At 46.5% G+C, this 19099-nt stretch overlaps 1 protein-coding gene across 1 annotated transcript in view; it reads left to right on the forward strand.

Annotated features, from left to right (window-relative positions):
- The window catches only part of DNHD1 (dynein heavy chain domain 1), a 1127964-nt gene that overhangs the window by 204689 nt on the left and 904176 nt on the right, over positions 1 to 19099 (forward strand). Inside the window, exon 3 of the mRNA XM_053705693.1 lies at positions 18483 to 18716. Coding sequence (XP_053561668.1) covers positions 18483 to 18716 — 234 coding nt within the window. The remainder of the gene's footprint in view (positions 1 to 18482; positions 18717 to 19099) is intronic.

Raw genomic sequence — 19099 nt, forward strand, 5'->3', positions numbered from 1 at the left:
CAACCAGTGAGCATTAGTAGGAAGTACCTATCAGCCAGTGAGCAATAGCAGGAAGTACCTCAGCCAGTGAGCATTAGTAGGAAGTACCTATAAATCAGTAAGCATTAGTGGTAAGTAACAGCCACTGAGCATTAGTTTGAAGTACCTATCATCCAGTGAGCAATAGCAGGAAGTACCTATGAATCAGTAAACATTAGTGGTAAGTAACAGCCACTGAGTATTAGTAGGAAGTACCTATCATCCAGTGAGCAATAGCAGGAAGTACCTATGAATCAGTAAGCATTAGTGGTAAGTAACAGCCACTGAGCATTAGTAGGAAGTACCTATCATCCAGTGAGCAATAGCAGGAAATACCTATCAGTCAGTAAGCATTAGTAGGAAGTACCTATCATCCAGTGAGTATTAGTAGGAAGTAGCTATCAGCCAGTGAGCAATATCAGGAAGTACCTATCAGCCAGTGAGCAATAGCAGGAAGTACCTATCAGTCAGTAAGCATTAGTGGTAAGTAAATATCAGCCACTGAGAATTAGTAGGAAGTAACTATCAGCCAGTGAGTTTTACTAGGAAGTACCTATCATCCAGTGAGCATTAGTAAGAACTACCTATCGACCAGTAAGCATTAGAAGAAAGTATGAGCCATTGAACAGGAAGTACCTCAGCCAGTGAGCATTCACAGGAAGTACCTCAGCCAGTGAGCCTTCACAGGAAGTACCTATCAGCTAGTGAGCATTAGAAGGAAGTAACTGTCAGCTAGTGAGCATTAGTAATAAGTACCTATCAGACAGTGAGCATTAGTAGGAAGTTTCTATCAGCGAGTGAGCATTAGTAGGAAGTATCTATCAGCCAGTGAGCATTAGTAGGAAGTTCCTATCAGACAGTGAGTATTAGTAGGAAGTACCCATCATCCAGTGAGCATTAGTAGGAAGTATCTATCAGCCAGTGAGCATTAGTAGGAAGTATCTATCAGCCAGTGAGCATTAGTAGGAAGTTCCTATCAGTCAGTAAGCATTAGTAGGAAGTACCCATCATCCAGTGAGCATTAGTAGGAAGTACCTATCAGATAGTGAGTATTAGTAGGAGGTGCATATCAGCCAGTGAGTATTAGTAGGAAGTAACTATCAGCCAGTAAGTATTGGTAGGAAATGCCTATCAGCCAGTGAGCATTAGTAGGAAGTACCTATCAGCCAGTGAGTATTAGTAGGAAGTACCTATCAGCCAGTGAGCATTAGTAGGAAGTACTTATCAGCCAGTGAGTATTAGTAGGAAGTACCTATCAGCCAGTGAGCATTAGCAGGAAATACCTATCAGCCAGTGAGCATTAGCAGGAAATACCTATCAACCAATGAGCAATAGCAGGAAGTACCTATCAGCCAGTGAGCATTAGTAGGAAGTACCTATCAGCCAGTGAGCATTAGCAGGAAGTACTTATCAGCCAGTGAGTATTAGTAGGAAGTACCTATCAGTCAGTTAGCATTAGTAGGAAGTACTTATCAGACAGTGAACATAGGTAGGAAGTACTTATCAGTCAGTAAGCATTAGTAGGAAGTACCATTCAGACAGTGAGCATTAGCAGGAAGTACCTATCAGCTAGTGATTATTAGAAGAATGTAGCTATCAGCCAATGAGTATTAGTAGGATGTACCTATCAGCCAGTAAGTATTAGTATGAAGTGCCTATCAGCTAGTGAGCATTAGTAGGAAGTACCTTTAAGCCAATGAGCAATTGTAGGAAGTACCTATCAGCCAGTGAGCATTAGTAGGAAGTACCTATCAGCCAGTGAGTATTAGTTGGAAGTACCTTCAGCCAGTGAGTATTAGTTGGAAGTACCTATCAGCCAGTGAGCATTAGTAGGAAGTACCTATCAGATAGTTAGTATTAGTAGGAAGTGCCCATCAGCCAGTGAGCATTAGTAGGAAGTACCTATAAGCCAGTGAGCATTAGTAGGAAGTACCTATAAGACAGTGAGCATTAGTAGGAAGTACCTATCAGCCAGTGCGTATTAGTAGGAAGTACCTATCAGCCAGTGAGTATTAGTTAGAAGTACCTATCGGCCAATGACTATTAGTTGGAAGTAACTATCAGCCAGTGATCATTAGTTGGAAGTACCTATCAGCCAGTGAGTATTAGTAGGAAGTGCCCATCAGCCAGTGAACATTAGTAGGAAGTACCTATAAGCCAGTGAGCATTAGTTGGAAGTACCTATAAGCCAGTGAACATTAGTAGGAAGTACCCACCAGCCAGTGAGCATTAGTAGGAAGTACCCACCAGCCAGTGAGCATTAGTAGGAAGTACCTATCAGACAGTGAGTATTAGTAGGAGGTGCATATCAGCCAGTGAGCAATAGCAGGAATTACCTATCAGCCAGTGAACATTAGCAGGAAGTTCCTATCAGCCAGTGAGCATTAGTAGGAAGTACCTATCAGCCAGTGAGCACTAGTAGGAAGTACCTATCAGCCAGTAACCATTAGTAGGAAGTACTTATCAGCCAGTGAGAATTAGTGGGAAATACCTATCAGACAGTGAGCATTAGCAGGAAGTACCTATCAGCTAGTGTGCATTAGTAGGAAGTATCTATCATCCAGTGAGCATTAGTAGGTAGTACCTATCAGCTAATGAGCATTAGCAGTAAGTACCTATCAGATAATGAGTATTAGCAGTAAGTATCTATCAGACAGTGAGCATTAGTAGGAAGTACCTATCAGCCAGTGAGCAATAGCAGGAAATACCTCAGCCAGTGAGTATTAGTAGAAAGTACCTATCAGCCAGTGAGTATTAGTTGGAAGTACCTATCAGCCAGTGAGTATTAGTTGGAAGTAACTATCAGCCAATGATCATTAGTTGGAAGTACCTATCAGATAGTGAGTATTAGTAGGAAGTGCCCATCAGCCAGTGAGCATTAGTAGGAAGTACCTATCAGCCAGTGAGCATTAGTACGAAGTACCTATAAGCCAGTGAGCATTAGTAGGAAGTACCCATCAGCCAGTGAGCATTAGTAGGAAGTACCTATCAGACAGTGAGTATTAGCAGGAGGTGCATATCAGCCAGTGAGCAATAGCAGGAAGTTCCTATCAGCCAGTGAGCTTAAGCAGGAAGTTCCTATCAGCTAGTGAGCATTAGTAGGAAGTACCTATCAGCCAGTGAGCACTAGTAGGAAGTACCTATTAGCCAGTAACCATTAGTAGGAAGTACCTATTAGCCAGTGAGAATTAGTGGGAAATACCTATCAGACAGTGAGCATTATTAGGAAGTACCTATCAGCCAGTGAGTATTAGTAGGAAGTACCTATCAACCAGTGAGCATTAGCAGGAAGTACCTATCAGCTAGTGTGCATTAGTAGGAAGTATCTATCATCCAGTGAGCATTAGTAGGTAGTACCTATCAGCTAATGAGCATTAGCAGTAAGTACCTATCAGATAATGAGTATTAGCAGTAAGTATCTATCAGACAGTGAGCATTAGTAGGAAGTATCTATCAGCCAGTGAGCAATAGCAGGAAATACCTCAGTTAGTGAGTATTAGTAGAAAGTACCTATCAGCCAGTGAGTATTAGTAGGAAGTACCTATCAGCCAATGATCATTAGTTGGAAGTACCTATCAGATAGTGAGTATTAGTAGGAAGTGCCCATCAGCCAGTGAGCATTAGTAGGAAGTACCTATCAGCCAGTGAGCATTAGTACGAAGTACCTATAAGCCAGTGAGCATTAGTATGAAGTACCCATCAGCCAGTGAGCATTAGTAGGAAGTACCCATCAGCCAGTGAGCATTAGTAGGAAGTACCTATCAGACAGTGAGTATTAGCAGGAGGTGCATATCAGCCAGTGAGCAATAGCAGGAAGTTCCTATCAGCCAGTGAGCATTAGCAGGAGGTTCCTATCAGCTAGTGAGCATTAGTAGGAAGTACCTATCAGCCAGTGAGCACTAGTAGGAAGTACCTATTAGCCAGTAACCATTAGTAGGAAGTACCTATCAGCCAGTGAGAATTAGCAGGAAGTACCTATCAGCTAGTGTGCATTAGTAGGAAGTATCTATCATCCAGTGAGCATTAGTAGGTAGTACCTATCAGCTAATGAGCATTAGTAGGAAGTACCTATCAGTCAGTGAGCATTAGCAGTAAGCACCTATCAGATAATGAGTATTAGCAGTAAGTATCTATCAGACAGTGAGCATTAGTAGGAAGTACCTATCAGCCAGTGAGCAATAGCAGGAAGTACCTCAGGCAGTGAGCATTAGCAGGAAGTACCTATCAATCAGTAAGCATTAGTGGTAAGTAACAGCCACTGAGCATTAGTAGGAAGTACCTATCATCCAGTGAGCAATAGCAGGAAGTACCTATCAATCAGTAAACATTAGTGGTAAGTAACAACCACTGAGCATTAGTAGGAAGTACCTATCATCCAGTGAGCAATAGCAGGAAGTACCTATCAGTAAGCATTAGTAGGAAGTACCTATCATCCAGTGAGAATTAGTAGGAAGTAGCTATCATCCAGTGAGTATTAGTAGGAAGTAGCTATCATTCAGTGAGCAATAGCAGGAAGTACCTATCAGTCAGTAAGCATTAGTAGGAAGTACCTATCATCCAGTGAGTATTAGTAGGAAGTAGCTATCATCCAGTGAGCAATAGCAGGAAGTACTTATCAGTCAGCAAGCATTAGTAGGAAGTACCTATCATCCAATGAGTATTAGTAGGAAGTAGCTATCAGCCAGTGAGCAATAGCAGGAAGTACCTATCAGCCAGTGAGCAATAGCAGGAAGTACCTATCAGTCAGTAAGCATTAGTGGTAAGTAAATATCAGCCACTGAGAATTAGTAGTAAGTAACTATCAGCCAGTGAGTATTACTAGGAAGTACCTATCATCCAGTGAGCATTAGTAAGAACTACCTATCGACCAGTGAGCATTAGAAGAAAGTACCTCAGCCAGTGAGCATTCGCAGGAAGTACCTATCAGCTAGTGAGCATTAGAAGGAAGTAACTGTCAGCTAGTGAGCATTAGTAATACGTACCTATCAGCCAGTGAGCATTAGCAGTAAGTACCTATCAACCAGTGAGCATTAGCAGTAAGTATCTATCAGCCAGTGAGCATTAGTAGGAAGTAACAATCAGCCAGTGAGCATAAGCAGGAGGTACCTATCAGCCAGGGAGTATTAGCAGGAAGTACCTATCAGCCAGTGAGAATTAGTAGGAAGTAACAATCGGCCAGTGAGCATTAGTAGGAGGTAAACAACTGATACTGATATAAATTCAAATACCTAAATACCCATTGCTGAATTTCTTCTATAAAGGTAAGACGAGTCCATGGATTCATCCTTTACTTGTGGGATATTATCCTTCCCTACAGGAAGTGGCAAAGAGCACCACAGCAGAGCTGTCTATATAGCTCCTCCCTTAGCTCCACCCCCAGTCATTCTCTTTGCTACTCTAAGTACTAGGAAGGGTAAAGTGAAAGAGATGATAAAATATTAGTTTTTTAAATTTCTTCAAGCAAGAGTTTTTTATTTTAAATGGTACCGGTGTGTACTATTTACTCTCAGGCAGCAGATGGATGAAGACTGCTGCCTGGAGGATGATGATCTTAGCATTTGTAACTAAGATTCACTGCTGTTCCCACAGAAGCTGAGGAGTACAGGAAACTTCAGTGTGAGGAACGGTTTCATGCTATGCAGCAATGAGGTATGTTCAGTCATTTTTCTGCAGAGACTGTGTTAACTCAGAAAGGCTGACATTATACCCAGGAGGGTAAGGGTAAGCAGTAATCCTAAGAGCTATAAGAAGGGCATTACTTAGCTTGCATATGGGGACAATTACTAATATGGTTGAAACTGAATGGAAAATGTTTGTGAGCAAACTTTTTTGTTGATTTCAGAGTGCTTTAACGTTTTTGTGGGCAATAACGTTTTGGGCAACTTATTGAGGGCACACATGGCTTAACTTTGGGGTCTCAGAACCCACATGGCTAGTTATAACCGTTCTGGTGCGGTTCTTTAAGGCTGAGGAGACATTGAGTGAGATGGGCGGGGCCCATTTTCGCGCCTCAGATGCGCAGTTAGTTTTATCAGCAAGCAGCAAGCTCTAACTTCTGAGGGCCCTGGTGTATGTTTTGGGCCAAATTGAAGCTTGTACCCCACATTTTCAATCCCTGAGGGCAGGTAGGGCCACAGCAGGGCTGTGGCAAGGTGCTGAGAGTGTTTTTTCCGGATCTGGGCCTATTTTCGATCCGGTTTGGAAATTAAGGGGTTAATTGTTAAAAATGTTTGCAATCTTAACTACCTATAGTGTGTCTATATACAAAAATTTGAAAAAATTGGTGCATGTTTAGGCTGTTTTGCAGAACGTGTATGCTTTTTTTTCTCTTAAAGGCGCAGTACCGTTTTTTAAGATTGTTATTTTTTTTCACTAAATAAAGTGTTTTCATGCTTGTTTATAGTCATTACTAGCCTGTTCAAGATGTCTGACATTGAGGGAAGTCAATGTTTAATATGTTTAGAAGCCATTGTGGAACCTCCACTTAGAATGTGTCCCTCATGCACTGAAAGGTCAATAAATTGTAAAGAACATATTTTAGCTACTAAAAGTATGTCGCAGGTTGATTGTCAGAAGAGAATCAGTTTATGCCATCTAATTCTCCCAAAGTGTCACAACCGTTAACGCCCGCACAAGCGACGCCAAGTGTGACAGACTCCTCTGTCAGTACTGGAAGGGTTAACTTGGTTCAGCTTTGAGAAACTATTTTCTAAAAGACAGGTCCTTGCAGTAGCTATTGTTTACTGTAATTAAATTTTAGTGATAAGCATTCACCTTGTTTAATCACCTCCAGAGTCAGACTGCTAAGTGATAAGAAGGACTCCATTGTTTTCTTGTGTTTAAATTGTTTATTTGGTTCTATTTAAAAGGGCGTTTTCCCTCTATCTAATGTACAATACTCTTTCAACCCCCCCATCTGGTCTCAGACCTGCATAAATACTGGGCATATAGCCCTCAATAAAACACATTCTGTTTTTACCTTCAATGTGGAGCCTGGTCTCATGTTTGAGGGGGGAATTAGCTGGGTTGTGTGTTGCTGATCCCATATTCAGGACATCTTTCATCTGGTATTAACCCTTGGTATCCGGGTTATACCATAACAATTGGTGGCAAGCGACGGGATGATCCTTATCGCCCAGAAGAGCAACTACACATCCAGACTTAATGGGAGTACCGTATGAAAGGCTGAAAAGAGCTACCCTTAAAGACCTGCTAGAACAACGGGGCCAACAAACCAGTAACCTCAGGAAGAGGGAGATTATTAAAATACTGACCGAGATGGACGGAGTACCAGGGCCCGAAGGAACCAATGAGCCCAGCATATCAGACAGAACCCCCGAAGAAGCAAGCTTTGACCGGGCGGTCAAAATACGATTGGCACATTATGGCCCCAACCCGTCTGCGGAAATTATCGACCGGGTCATAACCACTGTGGAGGCCAAACTACTTCGCCAAAGCGGCGCTGCAGCAGCCCAAGTCACAGCCACCCCAGTGGAAAAGAGAAAAGTACATTTTGCAGCTTTTAAAAACTTCCTGGAAACAGAAGGAGAGATTGATGGGTACCTTGCGGATTTTGAGAGGCAATGTGCACTACACAAGGTACCCGCAGAGGACTGGGTCACAATATTATCCGAAAAATTATCTGGCCGGGCCAGCGAGGCTTTTTGGGCCATTCCAGATGAGGAAGTCGGGGATTATAATGCTGTAAAAGAGGCTCTGCTCTCCAGGTATGCGGTTACACCGGAGGCATACAGGAGGCGGTTCAGAGACACTGTTAAATTAGCTGGTGATTCCTACGTTGAGTGGGCATGTAAGGTGCACCGCACAGCATCTCACTGGATGGCGGGGTGCCAAGCCGTATCTGGGGAAGAGGTGCTTCAGCTATTCCTGTTGGAACATTGCTTTGACAAATTATCCGCAGGAGTTAGAGAGTGGGTTCAGGACCGTAAACCCTCCACCCTGCATGAAGCTGCTCGTCTGGCAGATGAGTATACGGATGCCCGCAAACTTGACACTGCTACCACTAAGCCCCCTGCCAGAGTGGAGTACAGACCCACAGTCACCCCAGCAGCTACCAGTTAGCACACCGCTATACCACACCGCCTTCAGCCACGAACTATCCTCAGACAGCCCGGTTCAACTCACGGGACTACTCACAGCCTATTCGTTGCTTTAGATGTAAGCAACTAGGGCACAAGAGATCAGAGTGTCCCCTAAACACAGCGAACCAAGCACAGTCCTGGAGGAGACCCGCCAGCGACAACCCACGTAACCATCAGCCTGCTGCCCACTGCGTAGAGGAGGAAGAATGCTGGGGCATCCTACATGAAGCAGACCCCATGCAAGCTGCCCACCGGGATAACCGACAACAGCAACGTCAACTTGTTAAAGTGAATGGGAAGGAGGTCAGTGGTCTACGGGATACTGGTGCTACCATGACCTTGCTCCAAAAGAACTTGGTGTCCGAGAACCAGCACACCGGAGACACTGTGGCTGTGAGGGTGGCAGGGGGCACTGTGTTCCGCCTACCTGTTGCCCGGGTACATTTGGATTGGGGAGTGGGCGCTAGACATGTGAATGTGGGGGTCATGAAGGATTTACCAGCTGATGATCTCCTTGGAAATGACTTGGCCCCCTTGCTTCTGCCTACGCTCCAATGGGTCCCGCTGATGTTAACCCTGTGTCTACCCATGCTCAGACCCGTGCCGCCGAGACCGACCCAACTGCTGCTGAGACCCAGGTAAGACTCTCTCCCCCGACTTGTACCCTAGATCAGGCCCCCTTAGGCTGGGATACCCCAGAGATGTACGGGAGGGAAACCCGGGAAGATCCGACCCTTCAGAAGTACAGGGCTAGGGCAGATGCTGGAGAAGAGGGGGTAGATGGGGAACGTTATGAGTAGGTGGGGGATTGGCTATATAGAATCCCCAAACCTGCCCAGAAAAGTACTGCCCCTCCGCAGAATCGGCAGCTGGTGGTGCCTGCGAAATACCTGCAAGAGATTCTGCGGATTGGGCGTGATGTACCATTAGCTGGACATCTAGGGTCCCGCCGCACAGCTCATAGGATCACCCAAAATTTCTTCTGGCCCAATTTTAACTGAGATGTGCAGGTATATTGTAGTACTTGTGACACCTGTCAACGGGTGGGTAAGCGGGGGGATCACCCAAAAGCTAGGCTTATGACTATGCCTGTCATTGGGGAACCCTTTTCCCGCATAGCAGTTGACATTGTGGGTCCACTGGCCAGAGCTAGTCCATCAGGTAAGAAGTATATTCTCACCGTGGTGGACTATGCCACTCGTTACCCAGAGGCAGTGGCACTGTTGAATATAGAGGCAGAGACAGTAGCTGACGCCCTGGTTAAGGTTTTTACTAGGGTCGGGTTCCCTAAGGAGATTGTCTCCGATCAGGGGACCCAGTTTACCGCTGTGCTCACCCAGCAGCTGTGGAAGGTGTGCGGCATTAAACCATTGCTCAGTTCGCCTTATCACCCACAGACTAACGGTCTCTGCGAGTGCTTTAATGGCACCCGAAAGCAGATGCTGAGGACCTTTACTGACACTTGCAGAGACTGGGAACGATTCCTGCCTCATCTGTTATTTGCGTACAGAGAGGTGCCCCAGGAATCTACTGGGTTCTCTCCCTTTGAGTTACTGTATAGGAGAATGGTCAGCGGACCCCTGGATCTCATTAGAGGACACTGGGAGGGAGAGACAGAGCAGGAGGGGATCCCCATAGTACCATATGTCCTGGAACTCCGGGACCGCATGGAGAAACTGTCCCTGATGGTAAGGGAGAATCTCCAGGTGGCCCAGGGGAGACAGAAGAGGTGGTACGATCGGGGTGCCCGGCAGCAGGTCTTCCAGGTTGGACAGAAAGTTTTGGTGCTCAAGCCTGTGAAGACCAACAAGATGCAAGCATCTTGGCAGGGCCCGTATAAGGTGTTAGCTCAGGTGTGTGATACTACCTATATTATAGCCAGCTGTGCAGATGAAAGGATCCAGCGATCCTTTCATGTGAACATGCTGAAGGAGTATCAGGAGAGGCCAGAGCATGTCGCTGCAGTGTGTGCCCCTGCTGCAGATGACCCAGAGAATTTACCCCTGCCCGACTTACTAGAGAAGGACCCCCAGACTGACCTCACTAGTCTTGTGCAGCTAGGGGACTGGTTAAGCCCTACAGAGAAGGTACAGGCAAGACAGCTTCTGTGGGAGAAGCAGGCGACGTTCTCCCAAGAGCCCGGCTACACTACTCTAGCTGTACATAAGGTAGAGACCCCTGGACAGAATCCCCTGCGACAGCCCCCCTACCGTATCCCCGAAGCAGTCCGAGAAGGAATGCGGAAGGAGATACAGGAGATGGCTCGGCTGGGAGTCATTGAGCACTCCGATAGTTCTTGGGCTTCGCCTGTAGTCCTGGTACCTAAGAAAGATGGGACCACCCGGTTCTGTGTGGACTACAGGCGGCTCAACGAAAGGACCACCACTGACGCCTACCCGATGCCCCGGGTAGACAAATTACTAGACCATATTGCTAGGGGATGCTATCTGACCACCATAGACCTGTGTAAGGGCTATTGGCAGATTCCCCTGGCCGAGGATGCTATCCCCAAGTCGGCATTCGTCACCCTATTCGGCCTGTACCAGTTTAAGGTCATGCCCTTTGGGATGAAGAATGCTCCGGCTACCTTCCAGCATATGGTGGATAGACTCCTCGATGGCTTCCAGGAATTTGCTTGTGCATACCTGGACGACATTGCGGTTTACAGTGAGTCCTGGGAGGAACACCTAATCCATGTAGGGGTGGTTCTGGACAAGATTCGGGCCGCTGGCCTGACCTTGAAACCAGACAAGTGCCATCTAGGTATGGCTGAAGTACAGTACTTGGGTCACCGAGTGGGGTGTGGGAGCCAGAGACTGGAGCCAGCCAAGGTAGAGGCTGTGGCTAACTGGCCCACACCTATCACTAAGACCCAAGTGCTAGCCATCCTGGGGACGGCCGGTTATTACCGACGTTTTGTCCTGGACTACAGTACTATCGCCAAGCCCCTGACTGACCTGACTAAAAAGAACCTTCCTAAACAGGTCCTGTGGTCTCCAGCTTGTGAAGCCGCGTTTCAGGCACTGAAGCAGGCTCTTGTGAATGCCCCGGTCTTGGCTGCCCCAGTCCCTAAAAAACGTTTTCTCATTCATACAGATGCTTCCATGTATGGACTGGGGGCTGTGCTGAGCCAAGTCGGGGAGGATGGAGGAGAGCACCCTGTCGCATACCAAAGCAGAAAGTTGTTACCTCGAGAAGTAAGTTATGCAGCAGTAGAGAAGGAATGTTTAGCCCTGGTCTGGGCACTGAAGAAGTTGAACCGTTATTTATACGGACAGGAATTCTCTCTCATAACGGACCACAATCCCTTAGTCTGGCTTAACCGGGTCTCAGGAGACAATGGTAGATTGCTGCGGTGGAGTTTAGCCCTCCAACCCTATAACTTCACCATCAGCTACTGGCCCGGTAAGCTAAACGGGAATGCAGATGGATTGTCCCGGCAAACTGACATGCCTACCACCTCCTAGTCCGGTCATCCCCAAGTTGACCCGCCAAAGGGTCAAGCCGGGTCTGCCGGAGTGTCCCACCAGGAGGGAGCCGTGTGACAGACTCCTCTGTCAGTACTGGAAGGGTTAACTTGGTTCAGCTTTGAGAAACTATTTTCTAAAAGACAGGTCCTGGCAGCAGCTATTGTTTACTGTAATTAAGTTTTAGTGATAAGCATTCACATTGTTTAATCACCTCCAGAGTCAGACTGCTAAGTGATAAGAAGGACTCCATTGTTTTCTTGTGTTTAAATTGTTTATTTGGTTCTATTTAAAAGGGCCTTTTCCCTCTATCTAATGTACAATACTCTTTCAACCCCCATCTGGTCTCAGACCTGCATAAATAATGGGCATATAGCCCTCAATAAAACACATTCTGTTTTTACCTTCAATGTGGAGCCTGGTCTCATGTTTGAGGGGGGAATTAGCTGGGTTGTGTGTTGCTGATCCCATATTCAGGAAATCTTTCATCTGGTATTAACCCTTGATATCTGTTGATACCATATCACCAAGTACTTCTAGTGCGTCTAATTCTTTCACCCTGCAAGATATGGCCGCAGTTATGAATACTACCCTCACAGAGGTTTTATCTAAACTGCCTGGGTTGCAGGGGAAGCGCAGCAGGTCTGGTGTGAGAACAAACGCTGAGCCCTCTGACGCTTTATTAGCCATATCCGATGTACCCTCACAATGTTCTGAAGTGAGGGATTTGCTGGCTGAGGGAGAGATTTCTGACTTAGGAAATATGTTCCCTCAGACAGATTCAGATATGACGGCTTTTAAATTTAAACTAGAACACCTCCGCTTATTGCTCAGGGAGGTTTTAGTGACTCTGGATGATTGTGACCCTATTGTAGTTCCAGAGAAATTGTGTAAAATGGACAGATTCCTAGAGATTCCTGCCTACACTGATGTTTTTCCGGTCCCTAAGAGGATTTCGGAAATTGTTACTAAGGAGTGGCATAGACAAGGTATTCCATTCGCTCCCCCTCCTACTTTTAAGAAAATGTTTCCCATATCAGACGCCGTGCGGGACTCGTGGCAGACGGTCCCTAAGGTGGAGGGAGCTATTTCTACCCTGGCTAAGCGTACAACTATACCTATTGAGGACAGTTGTGCTTTCAAAGATCCTATGGATAAAAAATTTGAGGGTCTCCTGAAGAAAATATTTGTTCATCAAGGTTTTCTTCTCCAACCTATAGCGTGCATTGTTCTTGTAACTACTGCAGCGTCCTTTTGGTTTGAGGCTCTGGAAGAGGCTCTTCAGGTTGAGACTCCATTAGCGGATATTCTGGATAGAATTAGGGCTCTCAGGCGAGCTAATTCTTTCATTACAGATGCCGCTTTTCAATTGGCTAAATTAGCGGCAAAGAATTCAGGTTTTGCCATTTTAGCGCATAGAGCGTTATGGCTTAAGTCCTGGTCTGCTGATGTGTCATCAAAAGCTTAGCTTTTAGCCATCCCTTTCAAGGGTAAGACCCTATTCGGGCCTGAACTGAAAGAGATAATTTCAGACATCACTGGAGGGAAAGGCCATGCCCTTCCTCAGGATAAGACGAATAAGATGAGGACCAAAAAAAATAATTTTTGTTCCTTTCGAAACTTCAAAGGTGGTCCCTCTTCCTCTTCCCCTGCCGCAAAGCAAGAGGGGAATCTTGCTCAGTCTGGAGACCTAACCAGACTTGGAACAAGGGTAAAAAGGCTAAGAAGCCCGATGCTGCCTCCAAGACAGCATGAAGGGGTAGCACCTGATCCGGGACCAGATCTAGTAGGGGGCAGGCTTTCTCTCTTCGCTCAGGCTTGGGCAAGAGACTTTCAGGATTCCTGGGCTTTAGAAATAGTAACCCAGGGGTATCTTCTAGATTTCAAAGATTTTCCCCCAAGGGGGAGATTCCATCTTTCTCAATTGTCTGTATACCAGACAAAAAGAGAGGCGTTCTTACGCTGTGTAGAAGACCTATATTCCATGGGAGTGATCTGCCCAGTTCCTGAAACAGAACAGGGGCAAGGGTTCTACTCCAATCTGTTTGTGGTTCCCAAAAAAGAGGGAACTTTCAGACCAATTTTGCATCTCAAGATCCTAAACAAATTCCTCAGAGTCCCATCCTTCAAGATGGAGACCATTCGAACTATTTTGCCAATGATCCAGGAGGGTCAATATATGACCACCGTGGACTTAAAGGATGCATATCTACACATTCCTATCCACAAAGATCATCACCAGTTCCTCAGGTTCGCCTTTCTGGGCAAGCATTACCAGTTTGTGGCTCTTCCCTTCGGGTTGGCCACGGCTCCCAGAATTTTCACAAAGGTGCTAGGGTCCCTTCTGGTGGTTCTAAGGCCGCGGGGCATAGCTGTGGCACCTTATCTGGATGATATCTTAATCCAGGCATTGACTTACTAACTAGCCAAGTCTCACACGGACATCGTGTTGGCTTTTCTAAGATCTCACGGGTGGAAGGTGAACGTAAAACAGAGTTCACTTATCCCTCTCAGAAGAGTTCCATTCCGGGGAACTCTGATAGATTCGGTGGACATGAAAAGTTTTCTGACGGAGGTCAGGAAATCAAAGATTTTATCCATCTGCCGAGCTCTTCATTCCATTCCTCGGCCGTCAGTGGCTCAGTGTATGGCGGTAATCAGTTTAATTGTAGCGGCAATGGACATAGTTCCGTTTGCTCGCTTGCATCTCAGACCACTGCAACTTTGCATGTTCAAACAGTGGAATGGGGATTATGCAGATTTATCTCCTCAGATAAATCTGGACCAAGAGACCAGAAACTCTCTTCTTTGGTGGTTGTCACAGGATCATCTGTCCAATGGAATGTGTTTCCGCAGGCCAGCGTGGGTCATAGTGACGACGGACGCCAGCCTATTGGGCTGGGGTGCAGTCTGGAATTCCCTGAAAGCACAGGGTTTGTGGACTCAGGAGGAGACTCTCCTCCCAATCAATATTCTAGAACTGAGAGCGATATTCAATGCGCTTCAGGCGTGGCCTCAGCTGGCATTGGCCAGATTCATAAGATTTCAGTCGGACAATATCACAACTGTAGCATATATCAATCATCAGGGGGGTACAAAGAGTTCTCTAGTGATGATAGAGGTTACCAAAATAATTAAATGGGCAGAGACTCACTCTTGCCATCTATCAGCAATCTATATCCCAGGAGTGGAGAACTGGGAAACGGATTTTCTAAGTTGTCAGACTTTTCATCCGGGGGAGTGGGAACTCCATCCGGAGGTATTTGCCCAATTGATTCAGCAATGGGGAACACCAGAATTGGATCTGATGGCGTCTCGTCAGAACGCCAAACTTCATCGTTACGGGTCCAGGTCAAGGGATCCTAAGGCAGTACTGATAGATGCTCTGGCAGTACCCTGGTCGTTCAACCTGGCTTATGTGTTTCCACTTTTTCCTCTCCTTCCTCGTTTGATTGCCAGAATCAAACAGGAGAGAGCTTCGGTGATTTTGATAGCACCTGCGTGGTCACGCAGGACTTGGTATGCAGACCTGGTGGACATGTCATCTCTTCCACCATGGACTCTGCCACTGAGACAGGACCTTCTGATTCAAAGTCCATTCCAGCATCCAAATCTAGTTTCTCTGCGACTGACTGCTTGGAGATTGAATGCTTGATCTTATCCAAGCGGGGGTTCTCTGAGTCGGTCATAGATACCTTGATTCAGCTAGTTCCTTAAAGGGACAGATATCTGCTTTATCAATTCTACTGCACAAATGTCTGGCAGATGTTCCAGACGTTCAGTCGTTCTGTCAGGCTTTAGTTAGAATCAAGCCAGTGTTTAAACCTGTTGCTCCGCCATGGAGTTTGAATTTGGTTCTTAAAGTTCTTCAAGGGGTTCCGTTTGAACCTATGCATTCCATAGATATTAAGCTTCTATCTTGGAAAGTTCTGTTTTTAGTTGCTATCACTTCGGCTCGAAGAGTTTCTGAACTGCATTGCAATGCGACTCGCCTTATCTTGTTTTCCATGCTGATAAGGTGGTTCTGCATACCAAACCTGGATTCTTTCCTAAGGTTGTTACCAATAAGAATATTAATCAGGAAATTGTTGTTCCTTCTCTGTGTCCTAATCCTTCCTCTAAGAAGGAGTGTCTATTGCACAACTTGGACGTGGTTCATGCTTTAAAGTTTTACTTGCAAGTGACTAAAGAGTTTCGTCAAACATCTTCTTTGTTTGTTGTCTATTCTGGAAAACGTAGAGGTCAAAAAGCTACGGCTACCTCTCTTGCCTTTTGGCTAAAAAGCATCATCCGTTTGGCATACGAGACTGCTGGACAGCAGCCTCCTGAAAGAATTACAGCTCACTCTACTAGAGCAGTGGCTTCCACATGGGATTTTAAAAATTATTCTTTTGTTGAACAGATTTGTAAGGCTGCGACTTGGTCTTCGCTTCATACCTTTTTTTTACAAATTTGATACCTTTGCTTCTTCAGAGGCTGTTTTTGGGAGAAAAGTTCTTCAAGCAGTGGTACCTTCTGTTTAACCATCTGTCTTGTCCCTCCCATTCATCCGTGTCCTGTAGCTTTGGTATTGTATCCCACAAGTAAAGGATGAATCCGTGGACTCGTCTTACCTTTATAGAAGAAAACTAAATTTATGCTTACCTGATAAATTGTTTTCTTCTATGGTAAGACGAGTCCACGGCCCGCCCTGTCATTTTAAGACAGATTATATTTTTTTGATTTAAACTCAGTCACCTCTGCACCTTGTAGTTTCTCCTTTTTCTTCCTGTACCTTCGGTCGAATGACTGGGGGGTGGAGCTAAGGGAGGAGCTATATAGACAGCTCTGCTGTGGTGCTCTTTGCCACTTCCTGTAGGGAAGGATAATATCCCACAAGTAAAGGATGAATCTCGCCCTCTCTTGTTCCCATCTCGCCCTCTCTCGTTCCCATCTCGCCCTCTCTCGTTCCCATCTCGCCCTCTCTCGTTCCCATCTCGCCCTCTCTCGTTCCCATCTCGCCCTCTCTCGTTCCCACATCGCCCTCTCTCGTTCCCACATCGCCCTCTCTCGTTCCCACCTCGCCCTCTCTCGTTCCCATCCTGCCCTCTCTCATCCAAATCTTGTCACTCAACTCTCTCGTTCCCATCTCGCCCTCTCTCGTTCCCTTCTCGCCCTCTCTCGTTCCCATCTCGCCCTCTCTCGTTCCCATCTAGCCCTCTCTCGTTCCCATCTCGCCCTCTCTCGTTCCCATCTCGCCCTCTCTCGTTCCCACCTCACCCTCTCTCGTTCCCACCTCGCCCTCTCTCGTTCCCACCTCGCTCTCTCTTTCCCATCTCGCTCTCTCTCTTTCCCATCTCGCTCTCTCTCTTTCCCATCTCGCCCTCTCTCTTTCCCATCTCGCCCTTTCTCATTCCCATTTTGTGACTCGCCTCTCTTGTTCTCATATTACCCTTTCTCGTTCCCATCGTGCCCTCTCTCTCATCCCCATCTTTTGACTCTCCTTTCTCGTTCCCACCTCACCCTCTTTCATCACCATCTTGTCACTCTCCCCTCTTGCTCCCATCCCACCCTCTATTGTCGCCATTTTGCAACTCTCCTCTCTCATTCCCATCCCGCCCTCTCTCGTTCCCATCCCGTCACTCTCATCTATCGCCCCCATCCTGCACTCTCTCATCCCCATCTTGTCACTCTCCTCTCATTTGCATCCCACCTCTCTCTCATTCGCATTCTGCCCTCTCTGGTTGGCATCCCGCCCTCTCTGGTTGGCATCCCGCCCTCTCTGGTTGGCATCCCGCCCTCTCTGGTTGGCATCCCGCCCTCTCTGGTTGGCATCCCGCCCACTCTCGTTCCCATCCCACCCTCTCTCTTTCCCATCCCGCCCTCTCTCTTTCCCATCCCGCCCTCTCTCTTTCCCATCCCGCCCTCTCTCGTTCCCATCCTGCCCTCTCTCATTCCCATCCAGCCCTCTCTCATTCCCATCCCATCACTCTCCTCTCTCGTTAACATTGCACCCTATATCGTCCCCATCTTGTCACTCAACTCGCTCACCCCCATCCTGCCCTTTCTCATTCTCATCTTATCACTCTCCTCTAGTTCCCATCCTGCCCTCTCTTGTTCCCATTTCGCCTTTTCTCGTTCCCATCTTACCCTTTCTCATTCCCATCTCGCCCTTTCTCATTCCCATTTTGTGACTCTCCTCTCTTGTTCTCATATTGCCCTCTCTCGCTCCCATCGCTCCCTCTCTTGTCTCCATCTTTTTACTCTTCTTTCTCATTCCCATCTTGCCCCCATATTTCACTCCCCTCTCTTGCTCTCAACCCTGCCCTTTCTCATTCCCATTCCGCCCTCTCTCATCCCTATTTTGTCACTCTCCTCTCTCATTCCCTTCCCGCCCTCTATCATTCCCATCTTGTCACTTTCCTCTCTCGTTTCCCTCCCGCCCTCTCTCATTCCCATCTTGTCACTCTCCTCTCTCTCGTTCCCATCCCGCTCTATCTCGTCCCATTTTGTCACTCTCTCCTCTCTCATTCCCATCCCTCCCTCTCTCGTCCCCATCTTGTCACTCTCCTCTCTCATTACCATCCCACCCTCTCTCATTCCCATCCTGTCACTTTCCTCTCTTGTTCCCATCCCGCCCTCTCTCATTCCTATCTTGTCACTCTCCTCTCTCGTTCCCATCCCGCTCTATCTCGTCCCATCTTGTCACTCTCTCCTCTCTCATTCCCATCCCGCCCTGTCTCGTCCTCATCTTGTCACTTTTATCTCTTGTCCCCATCTTGTCACTCTCCTCTCTAGGTCCCATCCCGCTCTCTCTCGTACCTCCTGTTTTCCCCATTTGCTGTTTTAATCCTTCACTGCTTTCTTGTTGAAGTGTATTACTTTACTGACTCACTGTCTCACTAACTGATTGTAGGTGAGAGAAGATACTTTCCTCATTGTAAAAAACCTTCAGATGAACCTAGAGATGGTCAGTTCTGCTCCCTTACAACATACGGCAGTGAAGGCCACTCAGAGACACCTGCACCAGGCAACCTCATGGCAGAGCATGCTGGGAAATCTGGCTTCTCTGGTGGACTGTATGATCACTCAGAATCTACGGACGTTTATTCAGAGAGACATTGCTTCCTTTGTGTGTAATGTCATTCAGGTGAGCTCATGTGTGTCTTACTATACCTCATTTGTGTCTTACTAAACCTCATGTTTGTCCTACTATACCTCATGTGTGTCCTACTATACCTCATGTGTGTCCTACTATACCTCATGTATGTCCTACTATACCTCATGTGTGTCCTACTATACCGCATGTGTGTCTTACTAAACCTCATGTGTGTCTTACTAAACCTCATGTGTGTCCTACTATACCTCATGTGTGTCCTACTATACCGCATGTGTGTCCTACTATACCTCATGTGTGTCCTACTATACCTAATGTGTGTCCTACTATACCTCATGTGTGTCCTACTATACCTCATGTGTGTCCTACTATACCTCATGTGTGTCTCACTATACCTCATGTGTGTCCTACTATAC

This window comes from Bombina bombina, chromosome 3 (genome assembly GCF_027579735.1).
Source record: "Bombina bombina isolate aBomBom1 chromosome 3, aBomBom1.pri, whole genome shotgun sequence".
NCBI classification, from domain to species: domain Eukaryota; kingdom Metazoa; phylum Chordata; class Amphibia; order Anura; family Bombinatoridae; genus Bombina; species Bombina bombina.